This window comes from Bacillus rossius, chromosome 1 (assembly GCF_032445375.1).
Source record: "Bacillus rossius redtenbacheri isolate Brsri chromosome 1, Brsri_v3, whole genome shotgun sequence".
Classification (NCBI taxonomy): Eukaryota; Metazoa; Arthropoda; class Insecta; order Phasmatodea; family Bacillidae; genus Bacillus; species Bacillus rossius.
Window position 1 is genome coordinate 41359289 of NC_086330.1, and position 22625 is coordinate 41381913.

At 39.6% G+C, this 22625-nt stretch overlaps 1 protein-coding gene across 1 annotated transcript in view; it reads left to right on the top strand.

The window, feature by feature from the left end:
• The window catches only part of LOC134546245 (hemicentin-1), a 505078-nt gene that overhangs the window by 248346 nt on the left and 234107 nt on the right, over positions 1-22625 (top strand). The window contains exon 6 of the mRNA XM_063388969.1: positions 5994-6105. Coding sequence (XP_063245039.1) covers positions 5994-6105 — 112 coding nt within the window. The remainder of the gene's footprint in view (positions 1-5993; positions 6106-22625) is intronic.

The window sequence follows — 22625 nt, forward strand, 5'->3', positions numbered from 1 at the left end:
TGTTTCTTTTCGTGGATACCGAAGTGTTGCGAGATGTAACTTGTAAGTCCTGATATTGATTTTCAGGTATTGGGTCTTGTCTGCCTTCTTCTACCTTTATAATTCCTGAAGTCAGTTTCTTCCCTGCCCATTGCAGAAGTGTTAGTGTGATGTTAATGGTATTTCCGTTGCAGAAAATTATATCTACTACACAGGTCAGAATAATTTCTACTACCTTGCAGATACCATATTCGCCCTGCGTCTGTATGAAACTATGCAGATTAAGCGTTAAAACATATTGTTAAGGTCTGCAACATTTCCTTCGTTGCTGACTGTAAGCGGCAAAAAAAAATTTGTTTCGCACTTGACCGGGCTAATGAGAATAAAATAAGCAGTTTGCATGTCAGTCCTTGACTCGCTTGAAAGTAATTACCTCGTTCTAAATAAAACTCTAGAAAAGACGAAAATAGACGAGAAAAATAAAACATGTTCATCATAAATCTCCTCTCAAAATCATGTTATTTATAAAGAATTTTTGTGTAAACTTTATTCGAATATGAAATGAAGTTTTCAATTGGCTAACATAAAACAACAATGAACGAAGGACGACAGGGGACAGCTAACACACTATTTACTTCTAAAAAACACCCATCTCTCCTATAAAATAAATTGAACCGTAAATCCCCAGGTCGTGAATACCAGGTAGGCTGACTCTTGGACTGCCATAGTGAGCATGTTTATGGCCTGTGGTTTTTGTCATTTTATACCGTCGTGCTGTCGATTATTTTTTTTATTACTTACGTCAAGCATGTTTTTATTCATGACGATGATAATCACGATGATGATTAAGATGATGGTTGTGATGATGAAAATGATGAGGATTGTGATAATGAAGACAATGATGAGGATGATTATTATAATAATGGTAAAAGATAATGAATAACTGTGATGATTTTTATAATTATCAAGATTATTATGATGTTGCCGATAATTATGATGAAGAAAATGATGATGATTATGATGATGATAATTATTATGAAGAAAATGATGATGATTATGAATGACTATGATGATTATTATAATGATGACGATGACAATGATGATGGTGACGATGACAATGATGATGGTGATGACGATGATGGTGATGACATTCCTCGACACCAGTGCTCGAGCACGGGGACACCAGGTGACCGGGGAAGGCCTCACGCAGACTGACGGCGCAGGGACGACACAGCAGCCAGAAGCCCTCTGAGCCGGCACACCACGGCGGGCTCGGCAGGGCAAGAGGGTATTGTTTGCGGCTCGCGGCGCTGCAGCGCGACTGCCAATTACTCCCTCGGTGAGGTTCAAGAGGGCGAGGGGTTCTCGACCGGCTCGCTGGCCCGTGGGACCCCCCCCCCCTCCCTCCCCCTCCTAGACGGTCCAGGGAGTGCCACTCCGAGGGGCTAATTACCTCGACACGCGACTGCTCAGTGACTTCCCCCCCTCCTCCCTTTACCCTTGCCTCACCGGGCTTCCTGGGATCCTAGACCCGCTGCTCGCTTCAAGGGTCGCGGCTGCACTTGCCTTTCCCTCGCTGTGTTCACAGTGCTGTTACATTCGCATCCGTGCATTTTAATGGCTTATTCTACACCAATTAAAACTAAATCATGCTACTTATTTTGTACTTGCATTATTGTACTGTCAAACATCAATTATTTAAATTTTTTTTTAATTAGGGACACACTTCAGGATAGCATATACGGATTGAAGTAACGAAACATAACAGATTAAAAAAAAAAAGCTTTGCTTCTGGCTTCTTCACGTACGACGTATCTATGTGTTTAAACTAAAAAAAAATCTTAAAAAAATATATTATTACACTTTGACGTTCCTGTTTTCAGTAGCTATTTGCATAGATTTAGTTTTGTTAAAAATTGTGCTAATGTAAGTAGGTTCCATGAAATGTTTTAAAAAATCTTTTTCACATAAATATGCCCAAAATAATATTTTTAGGTAATGAAAGTTTAGAAATTTTAAAATATCACCACCATAACAGTGTTTCGTGTTTGTTCAGATCAAATGGTGACAGGAAATGTGTAATAGATCCTTATGCGAAACGATTGATCAGAAATTACTGCAAGTATTCGCAGTAACTATATACTTAAGTTTTTCACTTTTGAATTAACATTTCTGGGAGGCCTGCTTAGTGTTTAGTATTTTTAAGCCACTGTGCATCCTTATTTGGTTTTTACTATCATTCAGTTTTTGATATAGACTTCGAGCTTGGCTTGATGGTTCGACAACTTATCTGCAAGTTTTGACGATCGTCAATTTGAAAACCCTTTCTGTGCTTGGGAAATCTAAGCTGATTTTGTATCCTAAGAGAGGGTAGGTTGGTTCTATAGTATGCGTCATGTAAATTGTTTCGAATATGACAGTTTTTTAAATTAGTGCTGATGGTGTAAGTATTCTTACGCCACTTTTGTTATGTCAACAGTTTTAGTAAACAACTTTATGAGGTTGCCAGTGCTCCTAAAAAAAAAAGTGATTGTTTACAAGTGACAGTCGGGAATTTATTACAATTTTTTGAACATACACCGTTGCAGTTTTGCACTGTTTTTCATGGGAAAAAAATTCCACAACGCAAATTAAGAATAAAAATGAAAAACATAAACCCACAGAGAATAAGCCAAAATAAACTGATGCCAAACAGGTAAATACAACGATGAACCTAAACAGGTACTATAGACAACACAACGACGACAGCACAGACTAACACATTCAAATTTAAATATGAAAAATTGCAAGAATTCCGTGAAAGAAATTTAGTCATGTAAAAAATAACAACAACACAGACGAACACAGAGGGATAATAACGACCAGACATTTTCAACAAAAGCAGTAAATGCAGGCAGTAAAAAAAAAAAAAAACCTGGACAACGCAGTAACTACACACGAACACAACGATGGAGATGAACAGATATTATGGACAACTGTAGTAATCCCATGACGGGAAATTGGTGCGAGCGGTACCACTCTGGAGAACTGTCACATTTGAAACAAGCTGCGTGACCACCAGAGACTACGTCGCTTCAGTGCGCCGCGCCGTGTAAAATAAAAAGTATGAGTTAGGGTGGGGGGGGGAGGGATGTGAAGAGTTAAAAGGGGGGAGGGCAACACACGGAAGTGTGGTTTATAAGCGAGGTCGCCGCCTTCCACCGTCGCCGCTGCCTCGCGCGGCTCATTGTTATGCAGCGAGGCCGGGCTGTGACGGTAAGTCCTGCCTGCTTCGCTCGTAGCGCGCCGAGGTCTCTCTCGCTGTCCGCGCCGCTCGCACGGGCCACGTGCCACGTGCCACGTGCCACGTGCCACGTGCCACAGGCCGGCAGTTAAGGGGCCCGCCTCGTCAGGGGTGCATGTGTGTTAGTGAGGCGGGATGATAAGCGCGACGCTCGCTGGTGCTTCTAGCGCGGCATCGCCTCTGAGCTGGCGCGCAGTCTTCTCGTCGTCACTGGATAACTGTGAAATTTTTTGCGGTGACCGTATCATTATATGGCCGAGAAATGAAGATAAAGGTGTGATGCAAGTCCCTTAAGTGCCTTCAAGAATCTGTACCGGTTGTTTTACGCCTAAAAATTATTCTGAAAACATGCGTTTTAGTCATTTTAACTCTTCTAAAAATACAGTTTAAAAACCTAATCCGATATCAAAAGTACTTTAAGGCCTTCAGCGAAATCTTAAATGCTTTTCGTAAGCAGACCCCACTCGGATACCTTGAGTAGTTTTCAAATCGAGTTGTTAACAGCTGATCACTTTCGTTTCCTTTATTCTCTTTGTTCGTTCAGAGAAACGAATTATTTATGATGGGCTTCACGAAGGTGCTTTTTTTTTTTCCATACTAAAAAAATATATTTGTAGTGAAGAAATTTGTGTTTAAATGCCTGGAAACATTTGTTGTTGATATTTTATACGGAGGTTTGTGTGTGTCTCTTTAAACTAAGCAATTATGTGATTTGATTATCATTACAGTTTTACTCGCCCGCGTGAAATAATGTTATTTCATCGTGGCGCTTACATACAAGAAAGAGCCTTTTGGTAAATATGTGGTTGCGACGTGGTGTATAAGGTCTGGCAGCTATTATTTATGCCTTCACATTTCAGAAATTATAATAAATAGTTCATATTTAGAGTTACAGAAAAAAGTGTAAAAATCCAAGATAGTAGGACATAAACCACCTTAATGTAAGGATAATTGTAAAGAGGTATTGTAAGTGGTATAGGAGGGTGCCAGAAATCTTTATCTTTAATATTCCAGCATAAAATATAAAGGCCACCGCTTGAAATCCCATAGAGGCGCGTTAACCGCGCCAGTTCGGTGCTTGGCGCTTAGAGGCGAAGAGGCAAGTGAAGCGTCAGCAAGTGTCACCCTTAGCACTCGCGCGCCCAGCCAGGCGCGTGAAGCGTGTGTTGTACGCATCGGCGAACGTGTAGTGACCCCTGAAAAATAACATTACGTTCTGCGGCGCCCAACCATCAGACACACAGGCCTGTGGCTTGGCTTCTCATCAGAAGAAAGGTCTTCACTCGTGAAAGCATTCAACCCGAACCATTCACGGAAATCAAGATGGAAATCGACATGCCGTTTTGCGAAGCGCCACCCCAGCTTTTACTTCAGATGATTTCAGAGAGAATCGAACCCAGGATACCAAGCCGTGTCTTCCCGGTAAACCAGGGATCAAACGTTTAACGGCATTTTTTTAAGATGTACTATTTAAACTGGAGACTATTCAAAACTGTCCCTTGTTCTTACATGTTCTCTAAAGCAAGATTTCGGAGAGAGAGAAAATGGGGATAGTCACAGATAGTTGTCCAAAAACTTCAAAATATCTTATTCTTCACGCAAGGATGAGCGTCAACAAATTTTCTAAAATTCACAGGATTATTCCTAGGCTGAAAATGGATTTAAAGCAGATCTGCCCACATTTGATTCATTTTTGCATGCTTTGGTTTGAATAATGAGTTTAAGGGTTGAATTTAACAACTCAGCAAGATGCATTTGGAAGGGTTTAGATATTGCTAGTGTATAGTGAGTTTATTTAAAAAAAAAGTAGTTTATTTATCGAGTTTATGTTTTTAATTCATGCAATTTATCTTGTTGTTTTTTATTACAAAAGACAAGGGAAGCCATTTGATTAACCCGGCCACTGGTTGTGTCGACGCGCACGAATACCGTAAAAGGGAAAAATTAGTTATTTTTCCCTGTTTGACAAATAAACTTCTGTAATTATACTTGGAAACCACAACAGTATATTTTAAACTGAATTAGCATAAAATCCCTAACTAACTTAAAAGTTACGTAACAATTAAACACTGTAAACATTTAACTGTGTTTTTGATATGTAACATCTTACCTCTCTGTATAATACGTTTGGTGGGAATTTTGTGATGCGACGGAAGTCGAAGAACGGAAATTCGTAACAGCTACAGCGCTGCCATCTGTGGCGGATGGCGTAAACCAAAGTCCACAAAGACAATGGGAAACCTTATAGAATTAACTGATGAATGAATTTGTACAATAATGGTAGTATTTTAATAAAATTCCTTGTCCAAAGGGGGTTTAGTATTTTTTCAAGTCTTTTTCGCTTTTGTTGTAGACATTTAATTATAAATTTTAAAATTTCGGTCTGCTTATCAAATGATTCAATAGTCGACGTAGCTGCTCCGGTAGCGAATTCTAGCGGCGGGTGCGGAAACGTCGTGTGATTCGCGTCCGAAATGTGGTTGAAAACACAATTTGCGTGCATTATTCACGCTTGGGGTTATTTAAAAGTATTCAAAGTTAAATTTCGTGTCAGAGTTTAGTATTACAAACGAATTTGCAACATGATAACTCGTGAATCTGCTCGTTACGGATGTTAGCTGTTACACATTAGGCGGGCGAGCACCGAACGACTCGCTCACTTTTTTTTTCCTTGTTTGCAGTGACCGCTACTTCTGCCGCGTGTGCGACGTCTGGCGTGGCTTTGTTTCAGACCCGCCCATCGTGTACCTGCGCCAGGACAACGTGACCAGGGACGAGGGTCAAGACTTCCACCTCTTCGTCAACTTCACGTCGAATCCCAACACGCTGAAAGCCGTCCGCTGGTGAGTGCGACTGCCTTGCATGCCTTGCAGACTGTGTTCCTCTCGTGATGTGAGGGAGACGTACAGGGAAGTACCCAAAAGACGCCATCTTTATTCCAAACAGTTTTTAACGTAAAATTTTTCCTCCAGTTTGATTTTCCAAATTCGTGTGTTTTAAAGCATCGTAAATAACTTAGTGGAATGTCTCAAGTTTATAGTGATTGGCTGCTAAAAAATCATTGGTGTCTAGTATTGAATTATTATTATTTTTTTGTTTGGAAATTACTGAAACTTTAATTGTACTGTCAACATACACAGTTTAATTGGCTCTGTATATCTTAACCCAATAGTAAGGAAAAAATTTTCAATTCAACATTGAAAATAACTATAAACAATTGTTATGTCATAAAAACTGTCGAAACCAATCGGTTCCTATCCATTTCTTTTAACTGTAGTTAGCTATACACTTTCACGTGTGGTAACATACACACAGATCATTGTAGCAAACAGCTTTGCTTTGTATTTGATATTTTTTTTCATCGCTCGAATTCTATGAAAAATGTCGACAGAAAAGGACTTCTTGGTATTAGCGAGGTATGAACTTCCATCTGGGTTGGATGTTTATTTTTGATCTTAAAATAACTTGACCTTCGCTGAAAAAGAGTAGACATTAAAGTCGCCTGAAAAATCTACTCTCGTTCGAGAACAGTACGGAGGCAAGGTCAGCAGTGAATGAAAGAAACACGTACAAAGTGAGTAAAAATACCTGGAAAACTTATAATCTTATTTTGAGACTTCATAAAACTCTAGTGCGATGAAGTGGTTATATTTTTTTTAAACTTTTTTTAATGTTTAAGTACGTAGGCAATAAATGTTCGTTCTTTAACCAGTTCCTTTATTTAAATATAATAAGTTAAAATTTTCCAAATAATATAATTTGTAAAATTCAGCTAAAATGTTGGCATGGGCTCTGCAGTAAATCCTTAAATTCATAGTACATCAGGTTGGTTCACTTTTAGTTCCATTAGATAGTTTTTTACCGTATTGACACCGTTGTTAACGCGTGTTCGAAAAATGTAAATATTTACAAGGCAGTTTTTATTTTATACATAATGGCTCATTTACACTGTCTGGAGGTTTTGTAAGGGGGAGGATTAATTAGTTTGCTCGGGCAGAATATTAAGAGTTGCGCGTTTTCATGAGTTGGTGATTTATGCGTTACATTCAGTAGTTGCTTAATTGGCCACGTGTTTAATGCGGGGGCGGCGCTATTTTTCACGGCGCGACGGGGGGTCGTCCATCAAACCGCGGTCAAAACACGGTGATTGATGTACAAATTGCGCCCCCCCCCCCCCCCTCTACAATGAGAGAAATTGACCGGCCAGCACGTGTGTCGCACGCGCGTGCGGTGCATAAATTTCCATGTTTTGCAGGCGGTGATTTTGACGTGGCGGATTTTTTTTTTTTACCATCGAGGGGGGCCAACGGTGGGTAAACTTACGGTCGCTCGTATGAGCGGTCCGTGCGACCGCTACATCACCGATGCCTTTTTTTTTATGCTAGAACAAGAGGCGGTGACATTAAGTATCTCAAATATGCATCCATAACTCAAAACATTTATTTGCTTTGTCTAGTGACAGCAATTTATTTTTTATACTTTTATCGCCAAAATAAATTTATAAACAATGTTTCAAACGTACTGGTACTTCATTAAAAATACTTAGGCTGTATATATATTTTCTTAACAACCATAAGTTCACGCCACTGCTAAGAAAACTCATTCCAGCAGAAAACAATTATTATGCTTCCTATTTATTCAGTTTTCGTGAAAAATGCATAAACCTTTATTTTTTGTAGGTTTTTCAGTCAAACCGGAAACGAAAAACATGGGGCACATGCAATACATAACTATAAAGAGTGTAGAAAGTAGCTATCAATAAAAGAACTTAATTATCGGTTCACATTATTTGCGGTGCAATAAAATTGTTAGTTTATCTATTAATCCATCAACTATCTGCTGCATACTTTTCGTTTCCAAACTTACAAGTATTTTAATAGCTATCAAATGTTGCCAAGTATGAAATTTCAGGATAATTTATAAAAATTTAGAAATCTATATATGGTTTTATCCTTCTTAAGTGTTAGATAAATTATTTTATACTTTTTAGTCCGTTATGAAAACATGGTACATTATTTATTTTTTTTAATTTTATTATTTTTTCTCTATGAGACATTTTGATTTTCAATAATTTGTAACTTACATTCTTAAATATATGCTTATGATAAAGAAGGTTGGTATGAGTATAAAACTTTGGATAAAGTGTTAGAAACACTAGACATACTTTTAAATTTTGTATTCCAATTTTATAAGTATCGACCGTTTTAAGTATGTACTGAAAAACTGGAGATTTTCCAGTTGCCAAATACCACAATGAACTACAGAATATTTTTTTCCTGGCCTTGAATCAAAAACATAACCCAAATAAAATATTTCTTATAAATAATTTTACGTGTTCTTTAAAGTGATATTCCTTACCTAAATTTGATTAATGGAATGTACTTAAACATTTCCAATCATTTGTAGTGCCTGCCCTTGCCTTAAGTTTTCTTAAGAACTATGTTGGAAATTATATTTCAATTGTTATTTTATACAGTACGGTAAATAGTAAAATTGATCCCATTTTCAAATGGATTTTATTTTAATGAATATCATAAAATTGTCAAAGTTAAAATGGGTGTCCTTTAATGTCATATTTTAAAGCCATTACTTTAGAGATAGATCATTAAAAAAAATTATTTTACACACTCTTATGAGCCCATTATTTGCTTTTACGAAACCAATAGCTACAGCATATTATTAATTTTTGTTTATTACATTTTGTAAATCCACAAGAGTATAATTTACTTCCGAAGCACACCTGTATGATCATTAAACAGTAAATATAACACAGACGTATAGATTGGTTGAAATTACATTATCAATGTAACTGTATGACCGTATAAGTCTAGAATATTATTACAAGCAAATAACATAGTTTTTGATCGTTTGTAGGAAATGTCATTTAACCTGAATTCACACGTGTCATTATATTTCCCGTACATTTACTACTACATTGCCGAGGAAATTTTACATACAAACGTACCTATTTCATTTCCATGTATTTTAAGTTTGATTCATGCAAGAGTACTTAGTGTATTTCAAAATGATTTTACACGGTAATAAACGCGAAATGCGAAATGGATAATTGTTGGAAAAATTATGATACGAATGATTCTTTTTTTTTTTTCCCCTTGCTGTTTCTACCTTGCCATTGAACACTGTCTTAGTTCCCAGGCCGCTTCCATAACGGAGAGTTAATTTAGAATATTTTTTTTTCTCCACTCTCCTCCGTAACGACCATGCTCCATAATGGCGCGTCAGGAACAACCACCGCATTAATTTCGTTCGCGCCGAGTTGCGCGCCCTGGTCCTTTGTCTTGGCACGCCGTGTGGAAACGGTTTTAGCAAGCGAATTCTGAGGGGGGGCAGAGAGAAGGCCTTTATTTTGTAGGCCTCTGCGTTCTGCAGATTTAACTGTTCCGGTTGGATAGAATTTTGCGAGCCACGTGTTATTTCTGGAGGTTAATTTCAACCCTCCTACCTCCCCCCCCCCTTCCATTTTCAAACTTGTAGTATGCAAGAATCCCACCGCGATTACAAGTGAACTTTTAACACACATTTCGATGGCAAGACTCTGTTGAATTGTTTGCAGCTTTTTCAGCAGCAGCCATCAAAACTTCATTAATTTACATAATAGTAGTCTACACAATTTTGACTCTATTAAACAATAATACATTTTCTTATTGGCTCTATGTGCCAGAATATAATGAGTACTTATCCTCCACCTTGTCAGAATTATATGTTTTATAGTCCTTTATAATTAGTTATTTTCACCGTCATCATAAATTATATGGAGTAATAAATTTAATAATAAATTATCTGGATATTGTCCTTTTTAGCGATATTTAGTCAAACATTAATTTTTCTGAAATTTTTGAATTAACTTTCATAATTTATGTATGTGTTAGAAAAAGATATTTCTAACCCAAAAATTATAAGTTTAAAGCTATGAGTAGAGTCCCGGAAATTTCGCGAATTCCTCTGGCCTCAGGATAGAATTCAAAGTTATAGGTGTGCTCGACCCGTGTTTACTTTCCCATTGGTAGAGACAGGAAAAATTCGCAGATTCATTTTGTGATAGGCTGAAATTCAAACATGTGTATAATTCTGCTGGTTCTATATTGGCTCGCGGTTTAACTGGAGCTCTCTGGGCCAATGAGAGACTATCGACCAAAGAAGCGTCGATTCACAAGCTACTTAGTGGAGACGACTCACGATTTAGTAACCAATGAACATGCGTGTTTACTTGAGAAGTGCAGAGGATAATGGAGGCTATCCTAGAGGTCATTGAATCCGCGAATTTTTCTGGTCCCTACCCATTGGTTGATTTCTTAGCGAGAACATTTTTATCCTTGTTATTTGGCACTACCTGATTCGCTTACTTCTCTCCTAGCTGGACATCGTTGGCTCACGGTCGTAGAGGGGCGTGTCCAGATAACTGCGATCCAATCATGAACACAGTGCGACAGTGTGGAGGTTTGCATTCTAGCTTGCGACTAAATGAATGCGCGAAATTTCCGTGGCTCTAGCTATGAGTAATCGTTTATCAATTATAGAGACATGCAAAATTCGCGGATTCATTTCGCGATAGGCTGGCAATAAAACAACTATACCTTCGTACCGCTTCTGCGATTGGCCCACATTTTATTCGAGGAACTGTGAGCCAATGGGAAACATTAAACCAAGAAAGTGCCGAATTACGGACAGCCTAGTTATGTCGTCTCACGCGTCAGTAGCCAATGAACAGGTGTCATTTCCGGGAGTATTTAAAGGACTGTGAAGTCTATCCTAGAGGTCAATGAATCCGCGAATTTTGCAGGTCTCGACTCATAGCTAGAGACTCGAAAAAATTCGCAGTTTCAACTACCATGCCAACTGGTGATTGGCTACTTCCTGGGTTGCTCGTGATTAGATTCTTCTTCAATTGGCCAATAAACTGTAATCAAATCACAGAAGCAGCGTGGAGGTGAAAGAGTTTTGAGCCTGGCGTGTCGCGAAGTGAATCCGCGAATTTTTTTTTTCGGTCCTAGGTATTTCATAAAGCTTCTTCAAATAATCAACAAAAAAAAACACTTTTTTTATGTACGCAAAATACTTTAGGATACTTTAGAGTGAAATGCTGCTATACTTATTTCCACTTGCCCTGGTTAAGCACTCGCCGGTGAGCTGGGGATATTTAAGGTTTCACAATGTTAAAATAAAATGAACAGAAACAAGTTGTGATTCCGTCTGAATATAATTACGTAAAATTTATTAAAGGAAAATTTATAACAGGTATTAAAAAAATATAAACATACAATATCAATAATTACGTACTTAAACAGATCTCAGGTATATTCAGAAAGAAAAAATATGGGTCGACCCGAAATTAAATTATAAAAAGGTTTCATTTAAAGAAATACCTACATAAACCAATAAAAAAATACAAATATATTTAAACCATCCCAGTATATATACTTAAAGTCCAGAAATGATGTTTATCTGATGAACTTCGTCTGACGGCGTAGTTTAAGAAAGTTCAGAAAAACGTTAATAGATACAGTAGCACCGGAGGTTGGAGCTTCGTTTCCCGGAGAACATGATGCCAGGGCGCCTGTGTATTGTAGAGGAAGGGTGGTGAAAATGCCAATTCGGCGTCCGGCTCTCGGACCTTGTCTGCGAACAGTCCAAATCAAAACTGATCAGAACTAGAACACAGACAGTATAAACTGGGCAGAGAATGCCCGCAAAAGTTAAGGGGAGGTTGGGGAAAGTCGCGGATCGTCACTCACCAGACAGGGAAGTTGGCTTCTCTTTTCCGATGCGTCGCCAGCCAGGAACTGGATCCCGCGAATAAGCGGCTGAGCGCGGACGTTTCCACCATTTCAAAAGAAATAATTTAAAATAAAACTAACTATTACACTTTGTACTATGCAGACGGACTAAACTACTTAAAGTAGATTACAGGGATAGCATCCCTTATTTAATGGACTACATCTTCGGTTGCGGCCGGATGGAAGTCTTGCAGTGTCTCGTCGACTCGCCGATAATCGCAAACGGTCCGTCTGCAGTCGCGACGCGAAGTGTCTCGCGAAGAACCGCGTGTCGTAATTAAAAGTAAATGTTCAATCAAAAGTGGAGGGAGGGACTGGGACGTCCGGACCGAAAGGTTCCGAAGTTCCCCGAGTGGGCATCATAAAAAACTCTGACTTTGATGTCTCGAAGTTGGTAGCACTGGCCGACTTTAGCGCTACCTGTTGAGGGGTGTCTGAAATAAAAAAGAATCGACTCGCCCAAGACGTCTGCTATAACAAGGGGATAAAGGGCGCAGTCTGGTGCAGCACTCTGGCGGCCTACAGGAAACAAAAGGGGGGAGTTAGCAAGCTCGCCCACAGGTGTCGCGGGCGTCAGCTCCACGAGCTGGCGCCAAGAGAAGACGTTACGATTTCTGCCGCTAGAAGTCGTGTGTTGTCCATCTTTGCACACACATTTTTTTTATGCCAGTCGTCCTTGGAGACTGTCACTGCCTGGCGGGGTTTACGACCGGTCATTGGTCCTGGACTAAATTCTGAGAACCAGAGTGAGCTGGGAGGGGTGGGGGTGCAACGAGGCTGGGAACGAGCGTCCTAGTCGTGACTTTCGAGGAGTGAACCTAAGACGTATGCGTGACGGTAAAGGCTATGCTCAGCTCGTCTCTGAGAAATGGTAACAGCTCGTCCAGAGCTGCTGTATGCAGTTTTAGTCATGAAGTGAAGTAATATTACAGACCTGGGACGTGCCTGCAAGCGAGGGAAATGTTAAACGGGCTGCCAACGAAATCTTAGATTTGCAAAAGCTCAGATAGGTCTCTGGGAAAAGGTGCCTCGGTCTACTGGCACAAAGTTTAACTAATGGGAGTACACCAGCCTAACAAAGAGTAAATCACCCAAAGTAACCAAATTATAAAGAAAAATAAATTTTCCAAAAATAATTTAAAATTATATAAACAATAAAAGAAAAATGTGTCGAAATACCAAATTTCCGGCACACCGGTTAATGTCTCCATATTACATGGCGCGCGCAAACAACACGGCCTTGTTACACGATGCGGCGCCGTTCGCTCGACGCACGCTTTTTGAGCGCGGCGCTAGATGTCGCGCGCGCGCTCTTTGACACGGCAGCGCTGACGTCACCGCGGGTTTGTGTGGCCATGGCGACCGGACGGAGCGAGCGTCACTATCAGGGTGTCCACAGTTAGTACTTTCCAACAATATCTAGTACTTTTATAAGTTTTTTAGTGGTCTAGTACATTTACGCTCAGATCTCGTACTTTTTCTTTAATATAATAATATTACAGTAACTCCAATATGATTTATTATTAAGCGTAATTATTTTTAAAAACTATGGAATGTATGTGTGTGTGGTGTTATATTTAAGTTAGAGCATTGCAATGTCATAATAACTTCCTAAATTGTTAAAACCATAACAAATTATAATTTAGTACCTTTTTTAAAATCTAGTAATTTTTTCTCGCCTAAGTTGGTACAAAATATTTTTTCCTTGTGGACACTCTGATCACTATCCCGTGGCACCTACGCCAGGAGGGGGTCGCTATGCCTGCGTGTGTCCGCGTGCACACAGCGGGTCCCGGGATTCAACGTCCAGCCGTGAGCAGTAAATAGGGCCTACACCAACTAAGGCAAGTTCTCAATCAAAGTCCCAAAAAAGAAAGCTCGTAATTTTTTAGTTATTTGCATTTTTTTCCCTTTAATTTTTTTTTAATATCCACTCTGCACCACAGCATTAGAAACTGTCGCTACATATTTACATATTACGTATGCTATTATTATTTTTTACGCATATATTAATAACAGTACGTATTGATTTCGGTTCAAAGTAAAATCAAACATGCCTCACTTTTGGGGGAGCAAAATTTCTTTACATTACTTATACGGCAAAAATGTTTAATCTGGTAACTCCACATATTCATACTGTAAAAAAAAGCATTATATTTACTCGGTAAAATAGACGGACACATACACCATATGAAATAATGTAGCCTATATGGTAGCATTCCAACACATTTAATGGAAATGGAAATTTATCGATATATGGGTCCCTAGAGACAATAGAAGATGACGAGTTGCTGATGGAGCACTGGTGGAATGAATGTGTGTGGGGAATATGGTAGTACCCCGAGAAAACCTTCCGGCTCACGGCAACGTCCGCCACGTTTCCGACCTGCGAGAAATCTGTGATCGATTCTGCCAGAAATCGAACAGCCGATCGAGTGGCGGGGAGGTGAGATGTCTGACCACTCTTCTGTATGTAATGGACGTTATTAACTTATACAATTTAAGCTTCACTTTAAGTGTCTGATTTTCTCCCACCGGAAAACGTTTTTTTTTTAATTACATGTTATTTTTGAATATCATATTATACACAGAAGTATTCTTTCAAAAGAGACCACTACATTTTGCGAGGAAGTATATTGTGACGGTTTTTATTAAGAACAATTATTTTTATTTGTTACATTGCTGAGGGCTTTATATATGCTACAAGGAAGAATACCTGAATATATATATACACATACATATATAAATACATGATATTTTTGAGAAAAGTGAACTTTTTATGGGATACATAGATTAAGTTTTTTTTCCCCCTAAGGATATAAAATATTCTCTAGGTCTGTTAAGTAAGCCATGTTCGAATACAAAGAGATATATACTGTCTGTAATCATACAAATAATATTAAATATTTTTATTTTCACTTTACAGTAAGTAGAATAAATTTAATGTTTTTATTTAGGAAATATTATAAGGTATTTTATCATATGACGGGTATATCATATCATAAATATATAACTGTTTTCGCATGCATAACTAGAAATCACTTTGTAATTTCTTTAAGTGAGTTATAATTACAAAATTCTAACTTCTGTCAAAATTTTACAAACAACGCGTAGGTTTTCGAAAAAAAATACAATCAAAAATAAAATATCTTGTAAAATAAGTGCTCGAGAATCTTAGTGTTTTAAGATTTTTTTAGTCTACAAAACTTTTAAAATTATTTTATCAAAAAAATTTTCAAGATAAAAAACTAGTTTTAATGTGATTTTATTTATACAAATAAAACAAAAATGTACTCTTTATTTTTATTGATAAGTAGTAACATATTAGTATCAATTATCTTTAAATTAAATACCGTTACACAAAATTAATGTAAGGACTTGTAGCAATGAAAGAATTTTAATATAAATTTTTACAGATGACTCGTGGTAATGACTGAAGATGTACAAATGTTGAATGGCAAGATCTATCTAGTCATCTCAGGACCCTATTCTGATAAATAGAGACCAGAAAAATTCGCCGATTCCTTTCGCGATAGGCTAGAATCCAAAAACGTTTGCCTTTACCACATCAGTGATTGGGCAACAGTTTATCTGAATGACACTCGGCCAATGAAAAACCTTTAACAAAAGAAGTATCGAATCACTAGCGTCCCAGTTAACAGGTATCACGATTCAGTAGCCAATGAGCAGATGTCATTTTCCCGCATGCATAGAGGATCATGGAGTCTATCCTTCAGGTCATTGAAATCGCGAATTTTTCCGGTCTCTACTGATAAACCGAAAGATAAACATCGTGGGAAATCCACTCTGCATAATTACAGCAAGCTTCTAGCTACCCGACATCTGCCTTTGAACACGTTTCCTGATATTTTTTTTTCCTTTTTATTACATTAATTAAAATTGTTTTCCGTCTGAAAGAGGCATTACAAGATTAACTAAGATACCGTTTCAGAAGCAGACGTTTTCTTTTTAGTATCTTTTCGACTGTTTATGATCTTTGGTGTTCAAAGTATGTTTTGTTTTACATACATCGAAACGAGCTTAGTATATATTTTCTAAGACTAAATGGTATGAATTGAACTAAGACAACACTGTGGTGAGAGCAATTATTTTCTTTCAGATTTTGCTTTCGTTGTGTGTGTTTTATCAATTTTCCATCCATTTTTAAAGACTGCTGGAATAAATATTTCACTCAGAGGAACTGGGTTGTTTGAAAAGAGATGTGGAATGATTGTAAGCAGATAGAGCGAACTAAGAATTTTTGTCTCTTCTATGAATACTTACAGTTTGCTCTGTAACTGTCAAAATATTTTGTGATATTATTAAAAATTGGGAAATAAGTTAGTTTTAACTTAAGCCACTGGGCAGTCTAGTTCAATTTCTAACAAGTGTAGGCCCTATATATATATATATATATATATATATATATATATATATATACACGCTCTTCGGTCCTTGAAGATCAGTTTTAGATATGTTATTGGTGTAAAATAAGAAAATATTTGACATCAATTGACAAAAGCTAAGTTTTTTTTTACTCTACGTATTTATTGTCACTTCTCAAGACGTATCTAATTTCTGTATCTTTGAATGGCATAAAGAGCTCGGCACCAACCCAATAAAACAAAGTCAGTCACTATAGAAATGGCACGCGCTACACTCAAAGTTTTAACAGCCTATGAAAAGATGTCATCGGCCCGAGTATACAGAGTACTACACTGTAAAAATAGTTTGTACTTTTACAAAGATAGTCTTAGTACCATTTGCAATTTTACAGAGCCCTGCATTTCAGTTTTACAAGTGATATCGTTGGCAGATGATTTCCCAGGGATTTTCCTTGTAAAAAAAACAGGAATTTTTATAGTGTATGGAGTCCATCCTGCAGGTCGTTTAAACTTGCTTACTTTCCCCAGTCCCTGATGCCACCAAATGTGGTTTTTTTTTGCAACCTATGGCCGAACCTGCGTCATCCACCTCCGTGTTTGCGGTCCGGCGCAAAAAGCGTGAGAGGGGGAGGGGGTGCGGGATCGCCGCTGTTTCGGCACGCACGAAGCGCTAAAAAGGGAATGGAGAATGCTCTCTTCGAGTCAACAAAGGCGCGCGGCGGGCCTGGCGGTAAACAAAGTGACAAACAAACAAACAAACAAGCGCGCAAAACAAGCATGGCCGGCTGCTGACGGCGGGAGCGTGGAAAGAAGCTAGCCCCCTCTCTCTCCACTCTCACACGATTACTAAATAGGTGAGGGGGGCTGGGGAGGGGGAAGCAGGGATAACGGCGTGGCTTGCTGGTTATCTCGGCGCCACCTACTGGCGGCGCGTGCCGCCTTGAGCCCTGCACTGGCTGATCCGGAGAGCAGGAATGTCCGCTCTGTGGTACGTACGCCCGATTCTGGGAATGTTAAATCCAGGGCGATCGTAAAATAAGCGTAGAAGCACGGTCAGAAAATTACTCAACAGTGGAGACCTACATAAAACGCTGTTTCGTTGCGTACTCACTGATAAAACACTTTCGTGACCTCCACATCATATTTTATAAACGTGGACCCCCACTTAATACAGGGTGTTCCTTGAAGAATTTCCCAGTTTAAATGATATATTATAACAGTTTAATTTAGACTATTTACAACAAACCATCAAATTGAAGATAGCTAACCTAGTTTTTTTTTTTTTTTACAAATGTTCAACATGTGCACCTTTAAAGCATGTAGCAACTTGAACCGGTATAGAAGCATGTGTAAACGCGTTCTTAATTCCTTCCACACGGTTGTCTTTGTCAACTGAAGTTCAAGACTTGCTTTCCGAACAGATTTCTTAGGACCACGCAGGTTAGATGCTCTGATACGGTCGACATCCTGTAGACACACATTAGGTCGTCCCGTGCTTTTCTCTGTACAAACACATCCGGTCGTTTGGAATTTCCTGTACCATCGGCGGATGTTTTTACCTCATGGGAGATCACAATTTAACTTTGTACGAAAAGCACGTCGAAATACATTACAGATTCACTTTCAGCATATTGGAGAACCCAAAACGCTTTACACTCAGCATTGGTAGGTGGTGATGCAAGCCAAAAAAAAACAAAAAAACTTCAAAGCAGCACTCGCATTTGCGGTTATCTAAAACTGTTTGAGTAACTTTTTAATTGTGACTTTGAACCAAAATTCTAAAACTCTTACAGTTGATACTATTAAAATTCATAACTGGGACATTCTTTTATGTACGTATCTACTGTATTTTATTTTAGCAACAAAACTGGCTTGTTATAGACAGCGAAATTTTGCCATCACAATGTGCTTCGTTAAAAAGAGACCGATTTCCATCCCTTTACTAGATGCCTACAGACCTGCGAAATTCGCGTTAATATTTGGAAAGAGGCTAGAATGCACACCAGTTTGCGCCTGAACGTCTTTCTCATTGGGCCTAATGTAGTTCCGGCACGCCCCGAAGGACAAGAAACCAATAACAAAACGAGAGAAATCAAAATGACCTAGCCACATGCAAACAGGCTGTTAGTTAAGATGTGGTGGAGCCGATGGACAATAGACACCGAGCGTACAAGTGTGTGGATTTTGTTAATCTTCCTCTAGTCAATAACAGTTCTTTGATCTTTCCATTTGGAAATCAAAAATGTTGGGGGCTGAAAGGAGATGAAGATAGTTCAATTACATCTTTGTCTAATAGTTTCTGTATGTGATTGCGCGTAATTTCCATTTTGGGGCCTAACAGCTGAAATTGGATGACATTTTACTGGAGTAGGATCCAAAAGTATACGATAAAGATGATCAAAATTACTTAGTAATACTATTTTAACCGAAAACGTGTCATATCACAAGCTGTATTTTAAGATTTAAAAAATTTAATGTGACTATATAACGCAGGTTTACTCACAGTAGATAAAAAAAGGGCCAACGTTTGTAGACTACATAATGTGAGATATTTTTTCTTTAACGACAGTTGCATTGCGTCCAAACAAAAAATCGTTGCGAGTGACCCTCTACGACAAGAGGCGGATGTGGGAGAGTGATCACATCTCTCACCTTCACACAGACGATCCGGGCCTCACCCAGGGTGGGAGGGGAAAGAGATAAGAGTGCCCCCAAGCGTGCAAGCTTATTCCATTGGGGCCTATCTGCTTGACGTCAACGGGGTCAGTTGTCCCGGTATCACGTTATGCGCTGCCGCTGCGTCCTAAACTTCCTCATAGCTGGATATTATTTCGACAACTTTTTCTTAGAGTGAACGGCGCAGGTCTCTCAAGAATGCACTAAGGAAATTTACCAGCATCGGACATGTTAACAATCGATGTTCAAGCAATCACCGAGTAGAATTTGGCATCGTGTGACACCGGCCTTGTAGACGTTAACACACGACGACACAGACCATGTATATTAGGGCAGGGATCAGCCATGGTATGGAACTGGGGAAGTTCGCGTTTTCAGTGACCTTCTAGGATAGACTCCACTATCCAATACGTACTCGAGCAAATTGCACCCGCTCATTGGCTACTCACTCGTGACACAGTTAACTGGGATGATTTTGATTCGATACTTATTTTTTTTTTAGGGTTTTTCATTGGCTCAGAGTCCTTGGGAATAAACTGTGGCCCAATAACTGAAACACCAAAAAGGTAGACGTATTTGGATTCTAGCATATCGACAAATTAATGCACGAATTAATGGATGAACTCCACACTGTTTTACACAAATAAGTGGGTGTCTATTGTCTGTTTGCTGTTGTCACATTTTTCATACTATGCTTTTAAATCTTATTTTTTAGTGATTAATATTTAATACTGATCAATATCATAAAAAACATTTATTTACTGTGAATATTAGTGATAGAATTTGTGTTTATAAACTTTTCAAGTAAAGTGATTTTATTTTCCCGTGTGTACATTTGTTTCCATTATAAATGTGTTTATATTCATATTGAATGCTGAGTATTTATATAAAAAAATTTATTTGATTGCATTTATAATTTACAATATATTTTACAGTTATTACCATTCTGAGGTGATTTCTGCTTAAAAGCGTTATTTTTATCTACTATATACTTATATATTACCAGCTGCAGTACCTGGCGTTGCCCGGGCTGAACACAGGGTAATATATTGTACGAAAGTTAAAGCAAAATAGGTAGCGCTATATGACAGTGTGGTGGACATAGAGAAATGACTAAAAACTTATGTTTATAGGCTATGTCTATGACCTAAGATTTTCTGTTTACCAATGGAGATCGGTTGAACGGTTTAGAAATTGATGCGCTGCAGCGCCATTTAGTGGAGGGTTACAAAAAAAGTGGATAGCACAAAATCTTTTCCATGAAAATCCACTTCGATGTGCCAACTTACATGGCGATCGGTCAAACGGTGTCAGAGTTTTTTAACGTCATACATACCAACATCCTATTTTATACATATATCAACCGTGTTTATAATATCACTCCAGTCCTTTTATTATTTTATTTCTATTATTATTTTCATGCAGAATGAAATTTTTTTTACCATGCCAAATAAGAAAAAAAATTAACCCACGTACATAAATACACGCACCCATTTTTTTTTTATTTCAGGAATTCCCATTTACTGTCCAGCGATTCTCATTGCAAACGATAGGTTACTGAAATCATGTGTAGTCGTACGTACCATCGGGAATAAAACTCGGTAGAATCGTACTTCGATGCGTAAAAAGGAGGCTGAGAATCGCGGCTTGGACCTACAGGAAGGCTTTTCAATTAGGAGAGGAAATGTGTCCTGTCTGCCCGGCCGTTTCGCAGAGTTCCGCCGTGCTGCGTCGGCTGCCCTAGGAGAGGGGAAGAAACAGCTCAACTTTTAAAACATCCTCTCCCCGCGCAGTTTTTGTTCGCAGTGCCAGCTTGTTTTATTAGTGGCGGAGCGGAAAATGGCGTCACGCCACAAACTGAATCATGCGGTCCAACCGGTGTTTTTTTTACCCTCTCTCAACGGTATACTTTAAAACCTAATTTCGTCACGGATGCGTCGCACAGAGCGAGAACGTAACAGCGGCGCCAACACGATTTGTGGCAGACGACTGCGGCACTTATAACAATTGGGCTGTAACGTAAGTTAACTTTTGTGTCCGCTTCAATTTGGGACGTAGACGTCCCTGGGGTTGGCACACAAGCTGTTCACAAGGACGAATCGGAATCGATGCTTCCCAGGGGCCTTTTCATATCAGTGCTTTTTTTTATGAAAGAAAAAGATAACCTGGTAGGCCTTGCCGATAGCTGATTACTCGGTCATTCCTCGGGCTAGCCGTGTTTCATTTCACTGCACACCTTAGATATTCACTGAATGTACATAGGATAAAACTACAAAACTGTTGCAGGTGGTTCTCTGAGCCCTGTAAAACTGTTCCTTCCCTACCGGATGCAAACGTTCATGCCGCCTGTAAGCACGCTACCCGCCGAACACAGCATCTTTCTATCCTTGTTCTTTTTTCTCTCCCCTGAGTGGTTAGGCCTCAGTGCGACGCTCCACGTGAGCCATCGTGGCCGGGATACGCCGACCACGTGACTCCCGAGCTCTTCCGAGCGAGACTTCGGGAGATTGTGCTCGCGTGTTCTGGAAGCCGAAGTCTACCACCGGCTCTCCAGGAGTCAACTACCAGCTTCGACGAATAGCCACCGCCGCAATGAATACGCCCCCCCCGCTGTCGCCCTCCTGGAGGACGTCGTGCTGCCCGAGTGCAACTCCAGTCGATGCAAGGACTTGGCCTCCACAGCGGTAAGCGCAACTAACATACCAAGTACAGCCGGACTTAGCGCCCGACGAGCAGAAGCAGCCACAGATAGTCGTCTAGAACAAAGGTAACTTGTCGTGGGTGAAGACGTCCGCATTCGCTGTCATGGTCGACTCGTTAAGCGAGTAAAAACCTAGAAGCTCGCTCAGGGGAATCTGAAGACATTAGTGCTGCAGAAAAGCTGAAAGGGATGACGAACCACTCGCCGGTGAAGGGCACATATTTCACTCGCTGGACGAGTAAGTGACGAGCGAGTAGAGGGCGAAGCGAGTTCACGGCGCGGCGAGCAACAGTGACCCAAGTACAATGTGGGACAAGAATGATTAACCTCGGACGTCCTAGACAAGTGGTCTCTTGACCGAGTAAGAAACCAGGACTTAGACTTTCGCGACCCGACAAGTCACGTCAGCCATCGCCAGGTCGATGTAGGGCGAGGAAGGCGAAACCGGAGCTGAAGGTTTGTTTGTGACATACACTTTGCCAGCGTTCGAAGGAAATGTGTCGGATCGGCGATGCGCAAGTCCTCGAGTGGAGGTCCTCGTGGTATGTCCCGAGTCATCTAGTCCGGAGTCCTCGTCATCGGAGTCCAGACGTCCCTCTAGAAGGGAAGGAGGACGGACGCCGGCCGCCGAGTTCTTCAGTGGAGACGTCTTAGTGCACTTCGCCGTGGGAGAAGTCGGTGCATGATATCAGGCGAGTGTGGCGACAGTAAACACCCAAGTACAGTGGGGGCTATCTGCAGCAATACTTTTCCGTCGTCATTCTGAAGACGTAGTTTGCAAAATTTAAAAGCTTTAAATAATCAAG